Below are 16,449 nucleotides of genomic sequence, written 5' to 3' on the forward strand. Positions count from 1 at the left end.
TCCTACACGACTTTTTTAACTTATAAAAGCAGAGCTACTGGAAAAATCAGTGGATATGTAGGTTCAAACTAATAAGCAAAGTAGTAGGAACTTAGAAACCACAAGAAACTTCCCCTCCCCTATCGCTTTCCTTTGGTACTATTAACTTGGGGCATTGAGCATGTGAACTGCTTTTTAAAGTTGTCTTCTTCGTACTGCTCTCGGTTGAGGAAAATCATCTAATTCTTTTCCACTCGGGAACCGATGATGTAGGAACTATTGCTTCGTTCCCCTTGTTCTCCAGCCGGTTCAGAATACGTTGAGGAACTAGACGCCGCACACATTGGCGCGCGCAGGTTGGGGGCCCATCCCGGAAGTGCTTACTGGTCGTCTCCATGCGCCGGCTTCTGGGCGTCGGAGAACGTAGGCGCGAGGCTCTGACTGGGAGGTAGAGCTGGAGCGGACGCAGCAGGTCCTGCGCCCTGGACCGGAGACGTGGCGTCCGCGGGACTGGCCCAAGCCACCATGCTGCTCCTACCGAGCGCCGCGGAGGGCCAGGGCACCGCCATCACCCACGCTCTGACCTCCGGTACGTGCCCACCACCCGGTTTCGGCGCCGCTCTGGTGCCCCTGCCTCAGCCCTCCCACAATTCCGGAGTCCCTACCCACGCTGCTAGCTCGGGGACTCTTGGGACCGGGACCAGCCCCGCTTGCTCCTGGCTGTAATACGAAGCAGCCCTACTCTGGAGTGTTAGATGGGAGAGTGGGGGCGTCTTCGTTCTGCACCTATGGTTCCTTTTTTCTCTTGGGGATGCTGACTCACGGATTGGGCTGAGGAATTCAGGACTTAACCCTCCAGTACTCCAGAAAGATCCCCACAAGCACCTCCTTGCCTACGGTCAAGAGACTCCGCTGCAATCACCGCACGTGCCTGGAGTTGTGCAAAGCCGTGTTGTTAGCGTTCTATTAAACACTTCTCTCCTTTTGTTCCGGCTTTGTATTTTAAGTATCAGAACTCAGACTACTGTTCTTCACACTTATTAGAAGCCCCTTTGCCTGTGCTCCTGGAAAGGTTGACGCAGACAACGTTTTAGAGGAATCCTTGCAAGTGAAAGCCTGCTGTTGTAGATGTTCAGGTTTATAACCCTGTGCAGCGGAAGATATTGCAAGCATTGAGTCTCTTTTTAGTGATCTGCATTAATTCCTGCGCCACTTAATGTAGGCGCTTGTTGAATATGATTTTAAATGTAGCCCTAAGGCACATGTGCTTTGTGTGTCTCAGTGTACTCTTATAACTAGAGGAAAAGCATAGGAAGGCAGTTTTGATAGCCACGCCCCCACTGCGCAGTTGGTACTTCTTTCTCAGTGTTTGAATCTTCTAAGATGGAGGAAATAGTATCACAAACCAATTTAGACTTGAGAATTGTTTTTAAGGAAATCGTGGTCCATAGGTACACCTCCAAAATTGCTCTTTGCTTTCCTATGAAATATGAAATCAAGAACTCAGGTTTTCCCAATTCAAATTATCATTTTTTAATTTCTACTTTAAAGATGTACAGTGATTCCCCCCCCAGTTCCTAGAATAGACAACGCCTTTCCTGTAACAGTTTGTAATTTTTAAACTGCCCCCAGAAGACTTCTAGAAACCCTGAGTCATTTCAAGAAGCATGGACCTAAACTAAATAGGGCTTCTGGATTATAGCCTAGTTTGTTCCACTACACATACCTGCAGTAGTAAATCTCCAGGAGTGACATGGAAAAATGTCTTTCTGAGCAAATCGTTGCTAATGAATCCTTAGAATTATTAACCATTTTAATAATTAAGATCATTTGAGTATATGGAGTTTTTTTTGAGAATATATATATACTTGCTATGTAGCCCTGGCTGACCTAGAACTCTCTGTGTAGACCAGGTTGGCCTTGAATTCACTGAGATCCGCCTGCTTCTGCCTTGTGAATGCTGGGATTAAAGGCTTACATGACCACACCTGGGAGGTTTTTTGAGGCCAGCTCTTGGTGTCATTTTATCATTTATTGTTTCATTACTATTATTGGTTCCTCACCTTCCTCTCTCCCATTCCCAGGCAAGTATTGATTTGCTGTAAACATTTTGTGTGTGTGTGTAAACATTTTTTTTGTGTGTGTACAGAAAACATGCAACAGCATGAATGTGGAGGTCAGAGGATAACTCTCGTGTCAGTTCACTCCTTCCACCTTTATCTGAGTTCTGGGGTTAAATTTAGGTCGTTACCCTTCACCTCTTTGCCCACTGAACCATTTACCTGCCCTTTTACCTTTCACTGTTGACATTTCTAAAACATTTTTGTTACCTTTAAATTATGTGTGTGTAAGTGCAGATGCTCTCAGGGGCCAGGGTCATTGGATCTCCTTGGAGCTGGGGCTGCAGGTGACTGTGAACTGGCCAGTGTAGGTGCTGGGAATTGAACTCAAATCCTCTGCAAGAGGAATACCTGCTCTTAACCACTGAGCCATCTCTCCAGTCCCAACTGTTAGCATTTCTGAATTGTTTTATTTTGTCAGCTAACAGGAAGAGATTGATAGAATAATCAGTAAATACTAGAGATGATAATGTCTTCTTAACAAGCACGTAAACTGGATGATTGTATGGTTTTTTTGGTCTTTTTGAGACAGGGTGTCCCTATAGCCCCAGCTGGCCTGGAACTCACTATATAGGCCAGGCTGGCCTGGAACTCAAATCTGCCTGCCTCTACCTCCCGAGTGCTGGGATTAAAGATGTGCGCCACCACGCCTGGTTGACTTCAGTTATTTTTATGTTTTTAAATCATATTCTAATGTTGTCATTATTTTGCTCTTCTTAAGAAATCTTGTTGCCTTGAAATAGATATATTGCATGCAATCCATTGAAGTCTCTTACTGTTTTCAATCACAGCTTCTGTACTCTGTCAAGTTGAACCAGTGGGAAGATGGTTTGAAGCTTTTGTTAAGAGGAGAAACAGAAATGCTTCTGCCTCTTTTCAGGAATTGGAGGATAAGAAAGAGTTATCAGAGGAGTCAGAAGATGAAGAATTACAGTTAGAAGAGTTCCCCATGCTGAAAACACTTGATCCCAAAGATTGGAAGGTATTTCATATCTAAATTTTTTTCTCATAAACCATCTAGACATAGGCAATATTCCCATGAGTTTTCCCATTATAAATAGTATTTTAAGGTAGTTCAGCAAGATAGGCATAAGTTGGCACTTACTTATTGCTATGTCCAGAATTGGAATAGGAGTAGCCATGTGTACTATCTCAGCTTTAGAAATCCAGGAAGGTTTCACAGCAAAGGAATGTTTCAGCCAGATGTGTACCTATAATCTATAATCCCAGCACTTTGGAAGTAGAGGCAGGAATATCTGGAGTTCAAGGTCATTCTTGACTACATAGCAATTAAAGGTCATCTTGTGATACATAATGCCCTGTCTTTTTTTAAAGTACAACAACAACAAAAAACCCAGCTAATCTTTAAAAGATGAATGGCAGTTACTGAAGCAGAGAAGGAAGAAAAGGCATTTTGGGTAGAAGGACTAGGTGACAGATGCAAACAAATAAAGAATACTACTTCTTAAGGGATTAAAATTAATTAAAGTAGGGTACATGAAGGATGGCTGTGAGAAATTAGACCAGGGACAGACTCTAGTCTAGACCAAACTCTGTTCTGTCCTTTTTTGCTGTGCTAAGGCATGAATTAAAATCTTATTTTCAAGACAATAAGAAGTCATTAAGTTTCCAAACTAAGGTTGAGGAGATGGCTCTTTGGTAAAGTGCTTGCAAGCAGCTTCAGTAGGAGAGGCAAGAGAATAAGAGCTGATACTGGGGGTGGGGGTCGGGGTTGTGATCAAAGAACATTTTGTATGTATATGAACGTGTGCATCTGTGCACACACACACACACACACACACATACACACACACAAATTCTGGAAGAATAATAAGAGACAAGGAAAGAGAAAACCAAAACAGTTGTGGTGCCTAGGGGACATGTAATCCCAGCACTGGGGAAGATGAAGCAGGCAGATGGAGCTTGCTGGCTAGCCAGCCTAGATACTTGCTAAGCTTGGGAGAAGCCAGTGAGAAACCCTGTCTGAAAATAATAAAAGGTGGCGTCAGAGGAGCAACACCTGAGGTTGTACTCTGCATGCAAGCACGTGCAGACGTGCATGTGTAAACACATGCACATATTTCTAAGCTAATTTTAGAAAAGCAGTTCTGTTAGCAATACAGAAAATTTCTTGAAAGTGGCAGACCTGGAGGGGAAGTGGATAGTTTGCTGCTGCAGGTCTAAGTGCACAGGCTAAGCCTGCTGATGAAGACTTGAACCAAACATGTGACTGGATTTTCAGGAAGAGGGGACACATTGATGGTAGGAAGGAGTCTGGGAATGTGGTATTAATAGGGAGGTGTACTCAGAAGGCCTTTTAGCATTCTGGCTTAAGTCACCTGCTTTAATGTATTATCAGCAACCAATGTGGGATGCAGGCTAAGGAACTTTGCAGGAAGTATTGGTTGTGTCCAAGTTTATACTAGTAAAGCTGCCTTATACACAGCTGGTTAAAAGTTGGTGCATGACTCCATAAAGATATTAGATTCATCTTTGTCTCATCAGTGGTAGTTAAGGCCGTGATGAATGAATAACATTAGCCATGCATGAGAGTATAGACATACAGGAATTATATGCACATGCTGAGGAAATGAAGTATGTGAACTCAGGTCTGGCTCTGCCATTTAATGCATTAAGACCTTGGGAAAGTAACTGGATGTTTCAATATTGCATTTCCCTTGTTGGTACAGTGATTGTGAACAGTTCAAAGGATTATAATGAGGACTAATAAAATGATACCTATAAAGCATGTTAGTGTTCAGTGCATGGTAAATACTAAACAGATAGTGAACAGTAAGAGTTTTTGGAGTGAGCATGGTGGTGCACTCCTGTAATCCCAGCACTCAGAAAGGTGAACAGGAGGCTGGAGAATTCATGGTTGGTCCCTATTGCTGCATAAATCCTGGCATAGTAGCGCACACTTAAAATCCCAGCACTCAGGAGGTAGAGCAGAACCAGGATTTCTAGGCCAATCTGGGATATAAATTCTGTCAGTTCATTTGTCCATTTCCTAAGCAGTTTCAAACCTTCTATCCTCTTGCCTTTCCGTATATCCTACACACCCTTCCCCACCCACAATCTGATAGCTGCAGGATTTAATAAAACTCCGAAACTTATCAAATTAGACACATTAAACTCATGTAACATTTTTATGACAGTTACTCCTCAATAAAACTTTTAGAATATTAAAATCATCCTACTTAAGTGCCAGAATCTTCCCACCAACCTTCTTACACATATATACTGTTTCTTCTTCCCTCTTTCCACAAGTGGGAAAGCCTTTCCTATGACAAAGTCTCCATCCTTCCTTTATGTTCTCAAATTCATCCTAAGCCTTTTCAAATATTAGCATCTTAGCCTGGGCATGGTGGCACATGCCTGTAATCTCAGCTCCATACCATGTTTGTAGTCCTGAATTTATTTTTATTTAATTATTTACTTACTTACTTTGTCCTTTTGAGACAAGGTCTCCCTGTAGGCCCAGCTGGCCTGAAACTTGCTATGTAAACCAGGCTGGCCTTGAACTCGATGGCCTCGAGTGCTGGGATCAAAGGCGTGTGCTACCACGGCTAGCCTTGTAATCTTGAATTTAAAGGAAACCAGTTCATTCTATTTTACTGTTTTCTCCCAGGCCTTCACTTTCTCTTCTTTATGTGATGAACTGACTCATTCTCCCAAGATAACATGCACAGTTTGAGTTAAGGAGCCCTTACTTTTGCCACCTCAACTTGTAAATCCTCTAGAATGTTAATCAGAGAAAAAATGAAAACAGGTATTTTGCCTCCAAAGAAGCCTTGTGCCCAGTGTCTCAAAATTTCCACCCAACCTTCTCAGTGTGTTTCCTGGTTCTGTGCTGTCACTGTCAGTGGCCTAGCCTCCTGGGTCTTGTAATTCTCACCTGGGTTCTGAAATGTTACTAGATGGATTTAAGGATAAAAGAGTATAAAGTATTAACAGATTTTAAGAGAGAAAATGTTTCTTTATTCTAGTACTTTTAGAAAATCCTAGGTTTTACAAGTTTTTGCTTGCTTAGTTTTGTTTTATAACTGCAGAATATCTGTGCATGCAAACGTCAGGAAAGCTGTACAGTAGTCTACATTTCCCTAACTTACATGGCCACAGAGCCCATTTTATACTGAACATCACTGGAGCCCTATTTAGGAAGTGTCACTTTGATTTATTTGCTTATTTGTGGTGCTGGAGATTGAACTCGGGACCTCATTCATGCTAAGCAGGCACTCTACAGCTCCAGCCAGAAGTATTACTGGAGAATACTGTTTTATGGTACTCTGTAGAACATAAAGAATGAGATCTATTGCTCTTTTCAAACTTGACTATCTTTTGTGTTTATCAGAATCAAGATCATTATGCAGTCCTTGGACTTGGCCACGTCAGATACAAAGCCACACAGAGACAGATCAAAGCAGCTCGTAAGTACTTATTTTGAACTAATTAAATATTTAGTATAGGTAATGTAATCCCAAAATTCAAAGCATCCTAGGTTACATGAGACCCTGTCTTAAAAAAAGGAAACCTACCAAGTATGGTGGCCCACACCTTTAATCCCAGCACTTGGGAGGCAGGTAGAACTCTGTGAGATCAAGGCCAGCCTGATCTACAAATGAATTTCAGGCCAGCTGGAGCTACAGGGAGACCCTGTCTTAAAATAACAACAAAAAAGGAAACCTGATTTGTTTCTTTTGTTTTTTGGTGGCACTAGGGATAAAATCTGAGTTCTTGACCATGCTAAGCAAGCACTGTACCACTGAGCTTCATCCCCAGTCCTTGTTTTTGCCTTGAGGTTGTTTGTTAAGGGTGAAGGTTCAGGAAGGGGCTAGGGTCTTGCTATCTCAAACGTATCTTCTGCCTTCGAAGTGTGCTATGATTTCAATGATTATAGGCATGCATCACCATGCTTATGCCTTTCTTTTAAAAAATTATATATATTTTTATTTACTGCTTGCCTTTTATTTTTTAATTTTCTTTTTTTATTTTTTTTGTAAGAGTGTTTTGCCTGCAGGTATGTAGGTGTGCCACCATGTGCATGCAGTGCCGGAAGAGGCCAGAAGAGGATATCTGTAACTGAAGTTACAGTTGTAGCTGCCATGTGGGTGCTGAGAACCAAACCCAGGTCCTTTGCAAGAGTAGCCAGTGCTCTTAACTGCTGTGCCATCTCTCCAGCTCTTATTTATTTTTTTATTTATATGTATATGTGTCTGTGCATGAGTGTGTGCATGTGAGTGCAAGTGCCACAGAGGCCAGAAGAAGCTATTGGATACCCTGGAGCTTGAGTTATACAGGCAGTTGTGAGCTGCCCAATATGGGTGCTGGGAATTGAACTTGGGTCCTCTGCAAGAGTAGTACAGTACATGTTCTTAACCACTGAACCATCTCTTCAGCCCTGTTTTGTTGTTGTTTGCTTGGTTTTAGATTGGGTCTCCCTATGTTGCCCCAACTGGCTTGGAACTCACGGTGTGGACTAGACCAGGCTGGCCTCTCTCTTGCAAGTGCTGGGATTAAAAGTGTGTACCATCACACCCAGCAGGCTGTTTTTACTTTTTAAGACAGGGTTTCCCGGTGTAAGCCAGGCTGGCCTCAAATTCATGATCTTCCTGCCTCAGTCTGCTAAGTGCTGTGGTTTCAGGTGTATGCCACCACACCTGGCAGTATTTATGTCTTGAGATTGAGTGTAGCTTGTGACTTAGAGTTCACACATATGTCATGAGTTAGGCTGTGCTGTGTAGAACTGTTCTACTGGCAAGGACGGAGGGGCACTGCTAAGAGAACTCAATGCTTTCACTGTCTGAATGGCAGTGGTCATGGCTGGTGCTCAGTATCTGCAGTGTGGGACCCAGCGATTGTGCCCAACAGTGACTATCATCATACTTTTGAATTGTCCAGTGTATTTGATTCTTGAGATTCCAAGATAGTTTGGTTCTTGCAGAGTTTCTGTGAGCTACCTAAGAGCCCTTAACAAATTCGTTTTCTGCTTGAACTAGCTAGATTTCAAAAATGATTCTTGCCAGGCGTGGTGGCGTGTGTCTTTAATCCCAGCTCTCGGGAGGCAGAGGCAGGTGGATCTCTGGGAGATTGAGGCCACCCTGGTTCACATTGTGACTTCCAGGTAGGCTGTGACTAGAGAGACCCTGATAAAAAACAACCAACAAAAAGACAAAAAACAAAACCAAAAAACAAACAAAACTCTTATTCAATGTAGGTGGAGAACATCTTAGCCCTCAGAAAATGAATGTATTTGTCACAATTCTGAACCCTTGCAGAATATGTAGAAATGACGTAAGTTTGATGTGCTCATAGAACAGAGAAATGTTCATAATAGTCTTATTTAAATGGTCCATAAATGGGAAATAACTCAAATGTTCACTTTCAGGAAAACAGATACGCAAACTGCTATATTTTGGTACAGTGATCCCACTCAGTGATACAAAAAAGAACAGATTACCAATCCACCCACCCTAGACTGAATGAATCTCAAACCACAGTACTGAGCAAAAGAAGGCAGGCACGAAGACAGGCTATAGGGTCTATCTATATGAGGTTCACAAACATAAATGCTGCATAAATCAGCAAGTCCAGTCAGTAGGGATGAAGTTGCCTAAAAAAGGATACATGGGGAGGATGTGGGTAATGCAAGGGGCCTGTATTTCTTTGGGGTTTTACAGTGGATACATGGTACACGGTTGTCAACTCATTGAACTGTACACTAAAAGTCTGAGCATTTTATCCTTAAAATTTATTGTTGGAAGTTTTATGTCAATTGAATGAAATAGATATGATTAAATAGTCTAAAGAATCATTTACAAAATTATATACAATCTTTTGGGCCTGGACAGAAGTGAAAATTGTACTGATAGTTTCATTTCACAAAGGAAAATCATTAACTGTCAACCTTGAAAGGATGACAGCGTTATACCCTAAGCAAGTTCATTGCCTTAGCGTATTATAGTAGTTTTTAAAAAGAGCATGAGATTAGATAAGCAGTTTCATATATTTAAGGGGTCACTAAGCAGAATGGAGGAAGGAAGTAGATGAGAGAAAACAATTACCCCAAATGAACTTTATGAGAAAGAAAATAGGAAAATTATACAAATAATTTTTTTAAATTATAGAATATTCTTTTGAGACTATGATGTATAGTGGATCTGAAAATGGCAATAAAATTGACTTAATTGAAGAAGTTACTAAACAATTACCTTCTTAAGACAAGTTTTAGGCTCAAGGTGATTTTTTTTCAGTTAAATTTTATTTTATTTTATTTTTTTGAGACAGGGTCTCCAATCCTTGTAGCTCCAGCTGACCTGAACTCACTATGTGGACCAGGCTGGCCTTGAACTCACAAAGATCCACCTGCCTCTGCCTCCCAAGTGCTGGGATTAAAGGCATGCACCACCATGCCCAGCTTCAGTTAAATTATTTTAATTGGTAAAAGAATTTAGAATGTTTGTGCTAAATATGAAATGAAAAGATATCACTATTTACAAGTAATACAGAATCTTCTTGAGGACCAAAATTGGTTGTATGAGAGAAAAATTTGCAAAATTTATTACAGCTTTTGGAATTACCATAAAATATATTAATGTGATCATTTCTTTTAATGTTAATTTTATTATTTGTGTGTAGGCACATGTGCTATGGCATGCATGTGGAAGTCGAGTCAGTTCTGTCTTTCCACTGTGGGATTCTGGGATTGAACTCACTGGCTGAGCCATCTTGCCTAAGCATGGTCATTTTAAAGATAATAATCCTGGGGTAAGAATATAGAACAAGCCTCTTAAAATATACTTTTGATAATTAAGGCCTCATTAGGCAGTGGAGAGGGAAGGCTATCTTTTATTTATTTGTTCATTCATTCATTCATTTATATTTTTGTCTGAGACAGGGTCTTCCTGTAGCCCCAGCTGGTCTGGTACTTGCTACATAAACCAGGCTGGCCTTGAATTCACAGAGATCTGCTTGCCTCTGCCTCCCAAGTGCTGGGACTAAAGGGGTGGGCCACTATGCCCAGCTTGAAGGCTATTTCTTTAAAATTTTTATTTATGCGGGGGGCGGCAGCAAGCACTTGGGAGGCAGAGGCAGGCAGATCTCTGTGAGTTCAAGGCCAGCCTGGTCTACATAGTTCCAGGCTAGCTAGGGCTATAGAGAGACCCTGTCTCAAAAAGACCAATTAAATAAATAAATAAATAAATAAATTTATTTATTTATTTTTGAGACAAGGTCTCCCTGTAGCCCAGGCTGACCTAGGACTATAGATCAGGCCTTGAACTCACAGAGACTGACCTGACTTGTCTTTACCTTCAAGTATTGGGGTTAAAGGTATGTGCTGCCACATCTGGCTAGGATTTTTTTTGCGGGTGGTGTCTTTTTTAGACAGGGTCTCCCTGTAGCCCCAACTCTCCTGGAACTCACTATGTAGACCAGGCTGGCCTTGAACTCACAGAGATCCGCCTGCCTCTGCCTCCTGAGTGCTGGGATTAAAGGCATGCGCCACCACGCCCAGCAGGATCTGGCTAGGATTTTTAAATTGTATTAGGATTTTGAAAATTGGAAGTTAAAATACTTCCTTAATTATATTTGATTCTAGAAAAAGAATTTCAAGACTTAAGAAATTAACCCATAGAAAATATTAAAGAAACTAGAAATACTGTTAAGTACTAGAGAAGCTATAACAGAAATGATTAGTAAGTATAAATAAAATGATTGATTTTTAAAAAAAATTTATGTGTGTGTTTTGCTTGCTTGTATGTAAGTACACTGTGTATGTGCAGTACCCACAGAAACCAGAAGAGGGCATCAGATTCCCCCCCTGGAACGGGAGTCCCCAGTCTCCATTGGTGCTAGGAACCAAACCCAGGTCCTCCGGCAGAGCAATAAGTGCTCTTAACCACTGAGTCACCTCTCCAGCCCAGAATGACTTCTAAAAAATATTACAAGTAACTGGAGAGATGATTCAGCAGTTAAGAGCACTGGCTATTCTTCCAGAGGACTGGGGTTTGAATTCCAGCACCCACTGGTGGCTAATAACCATCCGTAACACCAGTTCCAGGGAATCCAACACCTTCTGACCTCCACAGGCTTTGCACGACACGGTTCCACTTAGATGCATGAAGGCAATGTACTCATACACATAAAAATAATATTTTTATTCTGGAGTTACATTCAGGCACTAATTTCACTTATGTGAATTTCTCCCCCAAAAATCTAAATACAAAAGAATACTTCTATTCAAGTTGATTTCAATTGGCATTTATGAGAATGAAAAGTTGGAAATGATCCAGATGTTCAGCTTGCATTAGGATGGACATGAAACGCTACTAAGCAGTGACCAAGAAAATTTTGAAGCTTTCCCAAAAAAGGGAAATGGCAAATGATAAGTTGACCAGAATATAAAATTGTACATATGATATGATTACACTTTTGGGGTTTTTTTTTTTTTGTTATTTTTGTTTAATTTGATTTGCTTTGGTTTTGCTGGGGATTGAATCTAAGGCCTTAAGAATGTGAGACAGGTGCTCTGCAGCTGGGCTATATGTCACCAGCACAAATTCCTTAAAGCATATGCTTAAAAGGAAAAAAAGTTTATTGAAAATACACCAAAATGTTAAGTAACTGACTTTGGGTGCCAGCAATTTGTCTATTTATTCTTATTTCAACATTTAATAAGCATACATTTTCTCCTTGGGGGAAAAAGATGCTTAAATTATCATCGTTTTAGAGATAGTCTGTATTTATCTCATCCTTACCTTGATGCCTAAAGTGACCAAGTAAATCTGATTCATTCTGTAGACAAAGCAATGGTTTTAAAACATCACCCAGACAAACGGAAAGCAGCTGGTGAACCAATAAAAGAAGGAGATAATGACTACTTCACGTGTATAACTAAAGGTAAGGAAATACAGTTGGGAATTTCTTTTAGTGTCTGTGAATTGATTGGGGTTGGGTTTCCTGTGCATAATGTCCTTCATGTAACTATCTCATGACATTTTAAAACATTTTAGATATTTCTAGTAATTTCCCCAGAGCTTCACTACACAGTGAGGTTGTCCTGACTCATAGCATATCCTAACATTTCTAGTAATTTCCCCAGAGCTTCACTACACAGTGAGGTTGTCCTGACTCATAGCATATCCTAACAGTCTTTTAGAAATGCAGAACCTCAGACTCTGGTTAGAATCTGTATTTTATCAGGATCCCTGGATGACTGCTTTTGTTTTGTTTTTTGTTTTGTTTTGTTTTGTTTTGTTTGAGACGGACCTCCCTATGTAGCTCAGGCTAGCCTCAAACTTTCCATCTTCTTACCTCAGCCTTGCATTGCTGGGATTACAGGCATGCATTGCCACACTCAACTCCTAGGTGATTTTTAACAGAGGCTCAGCCTATTGTTAAGTTCAGAGAAATGTTTTGGTATCTATATTACATATAGATGTATACATGTGCATATATTGTTGTGAGTGTAAGTACTAAGCATCAACCCTAGGCAAGCACCCTACCACTCACTGATTTACAGCCCTGGCTCTTTTTTGGGGGGATGGTCTTACTTAAGTTAACTAGGCTAGCCTCTAAGTCACTGTAGTCCAGGTAGGTCTTGAATTTGCAATCTACCTGCCTCTGCCTCTGCCTCCCCAGTAGCTGGGATTTCCAGGCCTATACTATCAAGCTTGGCATAAATGTTAAATTTGGTGGTGAGAATACTAAGTTCTGTTGTCATTTTAGATTCTTTCTGAAGCTAAACTGTTATTGAAATGTCTTACTAATTGTATTAGTTACTTTTCTGTTGCTGTGATAGAAACACTGACCAAAGCAACTTATAGAAGGAAGAATTTATTTAGCTTATGGTTCCAAAGGGGCAAGAGTCCATCATGGTAGGTTGGCATGGCAGTAGAGGTGGCTGGAGAAGTGGAAGCTAAGCTCTACATCTTCAAGCAGACATAGGAAGCAAGAGCGACTGGAGATCTGGCAAGGCTTAAGAACTCTCTAAGCCTGCCCCCAGTGATGTGCTTCCTCCAGCATAGCCACACCATCTAAGACCTCCCAAAACAGCGCACCACCAACTGATGACAAAAATGTCCAGATACTTGGAGCCTATGGGGGACATTCTCATTCAGACCACCAGACTAATCTTAAATTGATTGGGACTAGAAGGAAACTCAGTGGTAGAGCACTTGCTGAGCATGTACAAGGGCTTTGTGTTAACACTACAAAAATAATAAGTTGACTATATACGCAATAGTACAGACTACACGATATTTATTCTGTTTACATAACTGTGACCTCATTATGCAGTCAGTACAGGTAACTAGCATTTCTATAAATCTTTACTTACATGAAATTTTACATTTTGATGGTACTTTTGTTTTTGTATTTGTTTTTGAGACAGTCTTACTATGAAGACTGGAGTGACCTCAAACTTAAGATCTTCCTGTCTTTGATGCTGGGATTGTAAGCGGATGGTACCATATACCTAGTGTGATGCTAGTTTAACAATTATATATGTATATGCCCCCTTCAAATTTCTTCTCTTGGCCCACTCTTACACAATGCCCAAGAAGCCCAAAATCCTCCTATCTTTCACAACCGTGAAATCTAACAATTTTTAAAAATATTTTTTTCCCCAGTCATCTGATTTCTTGAACAGTATTTATTTTGAGGCAGGGTTTCACTCACTATAGCCCAGGCTGGCTTGGAAATCACTGTGTCCTAGCCGACCTCAAGTTGAAAGCAGTTCTCTTACCATAGACTTCCCAAGTGGTGGGATTACAGGTGTGAGCCATGCCATACAGCCAAGAGATCATATTTTAAGCTTGCTTCATTACTGGACTGGAAGCTCAACTTGGTAGCAGAGCCCTTGTCCGCAGGTTCCAGACTCTGGGTTCAGTCCCCAGTGAAAAAACAGTATTCTGTTACTTGAGTCAGATTTTTGTCTACCAGAAGTACTTAAAGGAGTTAAATCCAGTTCTATCCTGTGATGCTGGACCACTGGGGTCTAGCTCTTAAATCTTCTCCAAACTGAAGCATAAACATTTGAATGTGAAAATAACGTTTTTAGCAGAAGAGGAGGTATTTGTTTCCTTTCTGTTTTGTTTTGTTTTGTCATTATGTTGGGTGATCAGACTTGGGGTATTCTACCAGAGCCACATCCTCATCTCAGTATTAGTTTACTCGGAAAAAAATTGGTAACCTCATGGTGGTATAACGTTACTTTCTTTCTCAGCTTATGAAATGTTGTCCGATCCAGTGAAAAGACGAGCATTTAACAGTGTAGATCCTACTTTTGATAACTCGGTTCCTTCTAAAAGCGAAGCAAAGGACAATTTTTTTGAAGTGTTTTCCCCGGTATTTGAAAGGAATTCCAGGTGAGTGAAAGCACCCCTTTGCTCAGAGTGCTCAGTTGGCTTGCCTTGTGCATTCCTCTGGTTTGCTACTGTCTACTTTGTCAATAGTTTCATTTATACAACATGTCCACAGCTCTCCTCCTCCTCTCTTCTCTTCAGTATTGAGCCCTTTGCATAAACTTCAATTATTTTGCTCTCTAAAGTTCTGCCTTTCCATAATGAAATTCTTTACAGTTTACAGGCCAGCCTAGGCTACAAGGCCAGAGCTGTTAAAAAATAAATGAATAATAAAAAGCAAATACTTAGGTAGCAGTACTTCCCTTATCAGTGACCACATATCTGCTACCTTAGGGCATTTTTAATTCTCCCTGTGACTCTGCTTTACAGCCAAATTTGTAAACCACTTTGATTAGCGATTTGGTACAGCCAATTGTTCCCACACTTTTTCCTGATACTTGTTTTATAATAGCACTGAAGGTGGTATAAAAGATGTAGGAGTTTTGTGTGTAGTGATGTCATAGACTAGAGCTCAAGTCAGTAGCCACCTCACCTCTGAATCCTTTTCAGAAGTAAAGGGTGGAGTACAGAGCCTAGTCTGGCTGTGAGGGGGAGGTGCTGACCAGGAGGTAGAAATCTGTTTTCTCTGTACAGTGTTACACCATGTAGATCTACAGTTTATGTCTGTGGTTTTTTTTTTTTTAAGGGGCAGGAATAAGTGAGCTTGGGAGACTTTTTCTAACCAACATGCCTGGCAGGTGCTACATCATTACATTATATGGGACTGGTGATAATCTCATGGTTAGATTGTTTCTCAACATTTCCCAACCTGCCCTGACCTGCATTGCTTAACAGATCACCACTGAGCTTTGGGCTCTACCTTTTAGTTGTAGAGGTTTAAGTGGAAGAGTATTGGAAGGGAAGCTGTTATAAAGAATTCATGAGCTTTTATATAAATTGTTTTGGGTTTTTGAGACAAGGAAGGTCTTACAATGTAGCCTAGGCTGCATTGAACTCATGGAAATTCTTTTACTTCAGCCTAGTAAGACCACTTTGGCTTATACAAGATTTTTGAGTCAGAGTTTTCTTTTACTATTTCAGATGGTCAAATAAAAAAAACGTTCCTAAACTTGGTGATGTGAACTCATCGTTTGAAGATGTAGATGGATTTTATTCTTTTTGGTAAGCGTATCACTACTTGATGTTATTTTTTTAAGGATAGTTAGGTACTTGATTGCTCATCAGTTGAGGGTAGTTGAATTGTAGAAACTTTACTGAATAAATGAATAAAGATTTTCATGTGATGTATACCTTCTATATTTAGCTTTTATAACTTTTTCAGTCTATTTTCTGTTAATGAAAGCTAGATGTTAAGTACCCAGTTGCAGTAAAAAAATAAAAATTGGATGAATAAAAAATTCACATTCATTGAGCTGTCTTAAAGTAGTTGAGTTCTTAAGCAGACCATGCTTTTCATCTCTAATTTACTGTTACAGTAAACATAGTTTTAGTACATTTTATATGTAGCATGTCTCTTAACTAAATGCTATATATATATATATGCAAAATAATTATAGAAGAAAAGATTTTATTTTGTCAGAGTAGGTTTTACATTCAGATGACAAACGAGAGATAAAATAACCATTTCTGGAGTCATCTTAAGATTTGACAGTAGTTAAGTGTGAAGACAGGAGAAACCTCAAAATTCTAAGCAAGAGTATTTTGCATTTCATAGCAAATGCAGTATTGTTTTTAAAATGTTGTTGGCCTTGAGGACTTGAGCATGCTGCTTAGCAACAAAAGGGTCCATTGAGACAAACCCATCTGCTTGCTGCCACTTTTTAAAACTTGTGTGTATCTAATGTAATCTTAAAATAGCTTTTTAAAATTATGTCTTGACTTCTTTCCTGTCTCTGTTAGGTATAATTTTGATTCTTGGAGAGAATTTTCTTATTTAGATGAAGAAGAAAAAGAAAAGGCAGAATGGTATGTATGTAAATCATTAA

The 16,449-nt window shown here is 40.2% G+C and overlaps 1 protein-coding gene across 2 annotated transcripts in view; it reads left to right on the forward strand.

Moving 5' to 3' along the window:
- Positions 1 to 325: 325 nt before the first annotated feature.
- Dnajc2 (DnaJ heat shock protein family (Hsp40) member C2) overlaps positions 326 to 16,449 on the forward strand; it is a 28,122-nt gene continuing 11,998 nt past the window's right edge. The window contains exons 1-7 of one of the 2 annotated variants that reach the window (XM_008830761.2): positions 326 to 568; positions 2,891 to 3,081; positions 6,454 to 6,529; positions 11,901 to 11,999; positions 14,326 to 14,467; positions 15,545 to 15,625; positions 16,364 to 16,429. In XM_008830761.2, the coding sequence (XP_008828983.1) occupies positions 505 to 568; positions 2,891 to 3,081; positions 6,454 to 6,529; positions 11,901 to 11,999; positions 14,326 to 14,467; positions 15,545 to 15,625; positions 16,364 to 16,429 (719 nt within the window). In that variant the 5' untranslated portion in view covers positions 326 to 504. The remainder of the gene's footprint in view (positions 569 to 2,890; positions 3,082 to 6,453; positions 6,530 to 11,900; positions 12,000 to 14,325; positions 14,468 to 15,544; positions 15,626 to 16,363; positions 16,430 to 16,449) is intronic. The other variant, XM_008830762.3, reaches the window with a different exon arrangement.

The sequence above is a fragment of the Nannospalax galili genome, unplaced genomic scaffold, assembly GCF_000622305.1.
Source record: "Nannospalax galili isolate Female #2095 unplaced genomic scaffold, S.galili_v1.0 scaffold312, whole genome shotgun sequence".
Taxonomy (NCBI): domain Eukaryota; kingdom Metazoa; phylum Chordata; class Mammalia; order Rodentia; family Spalacidae; genus Nannospalax; species Nannospalax galili.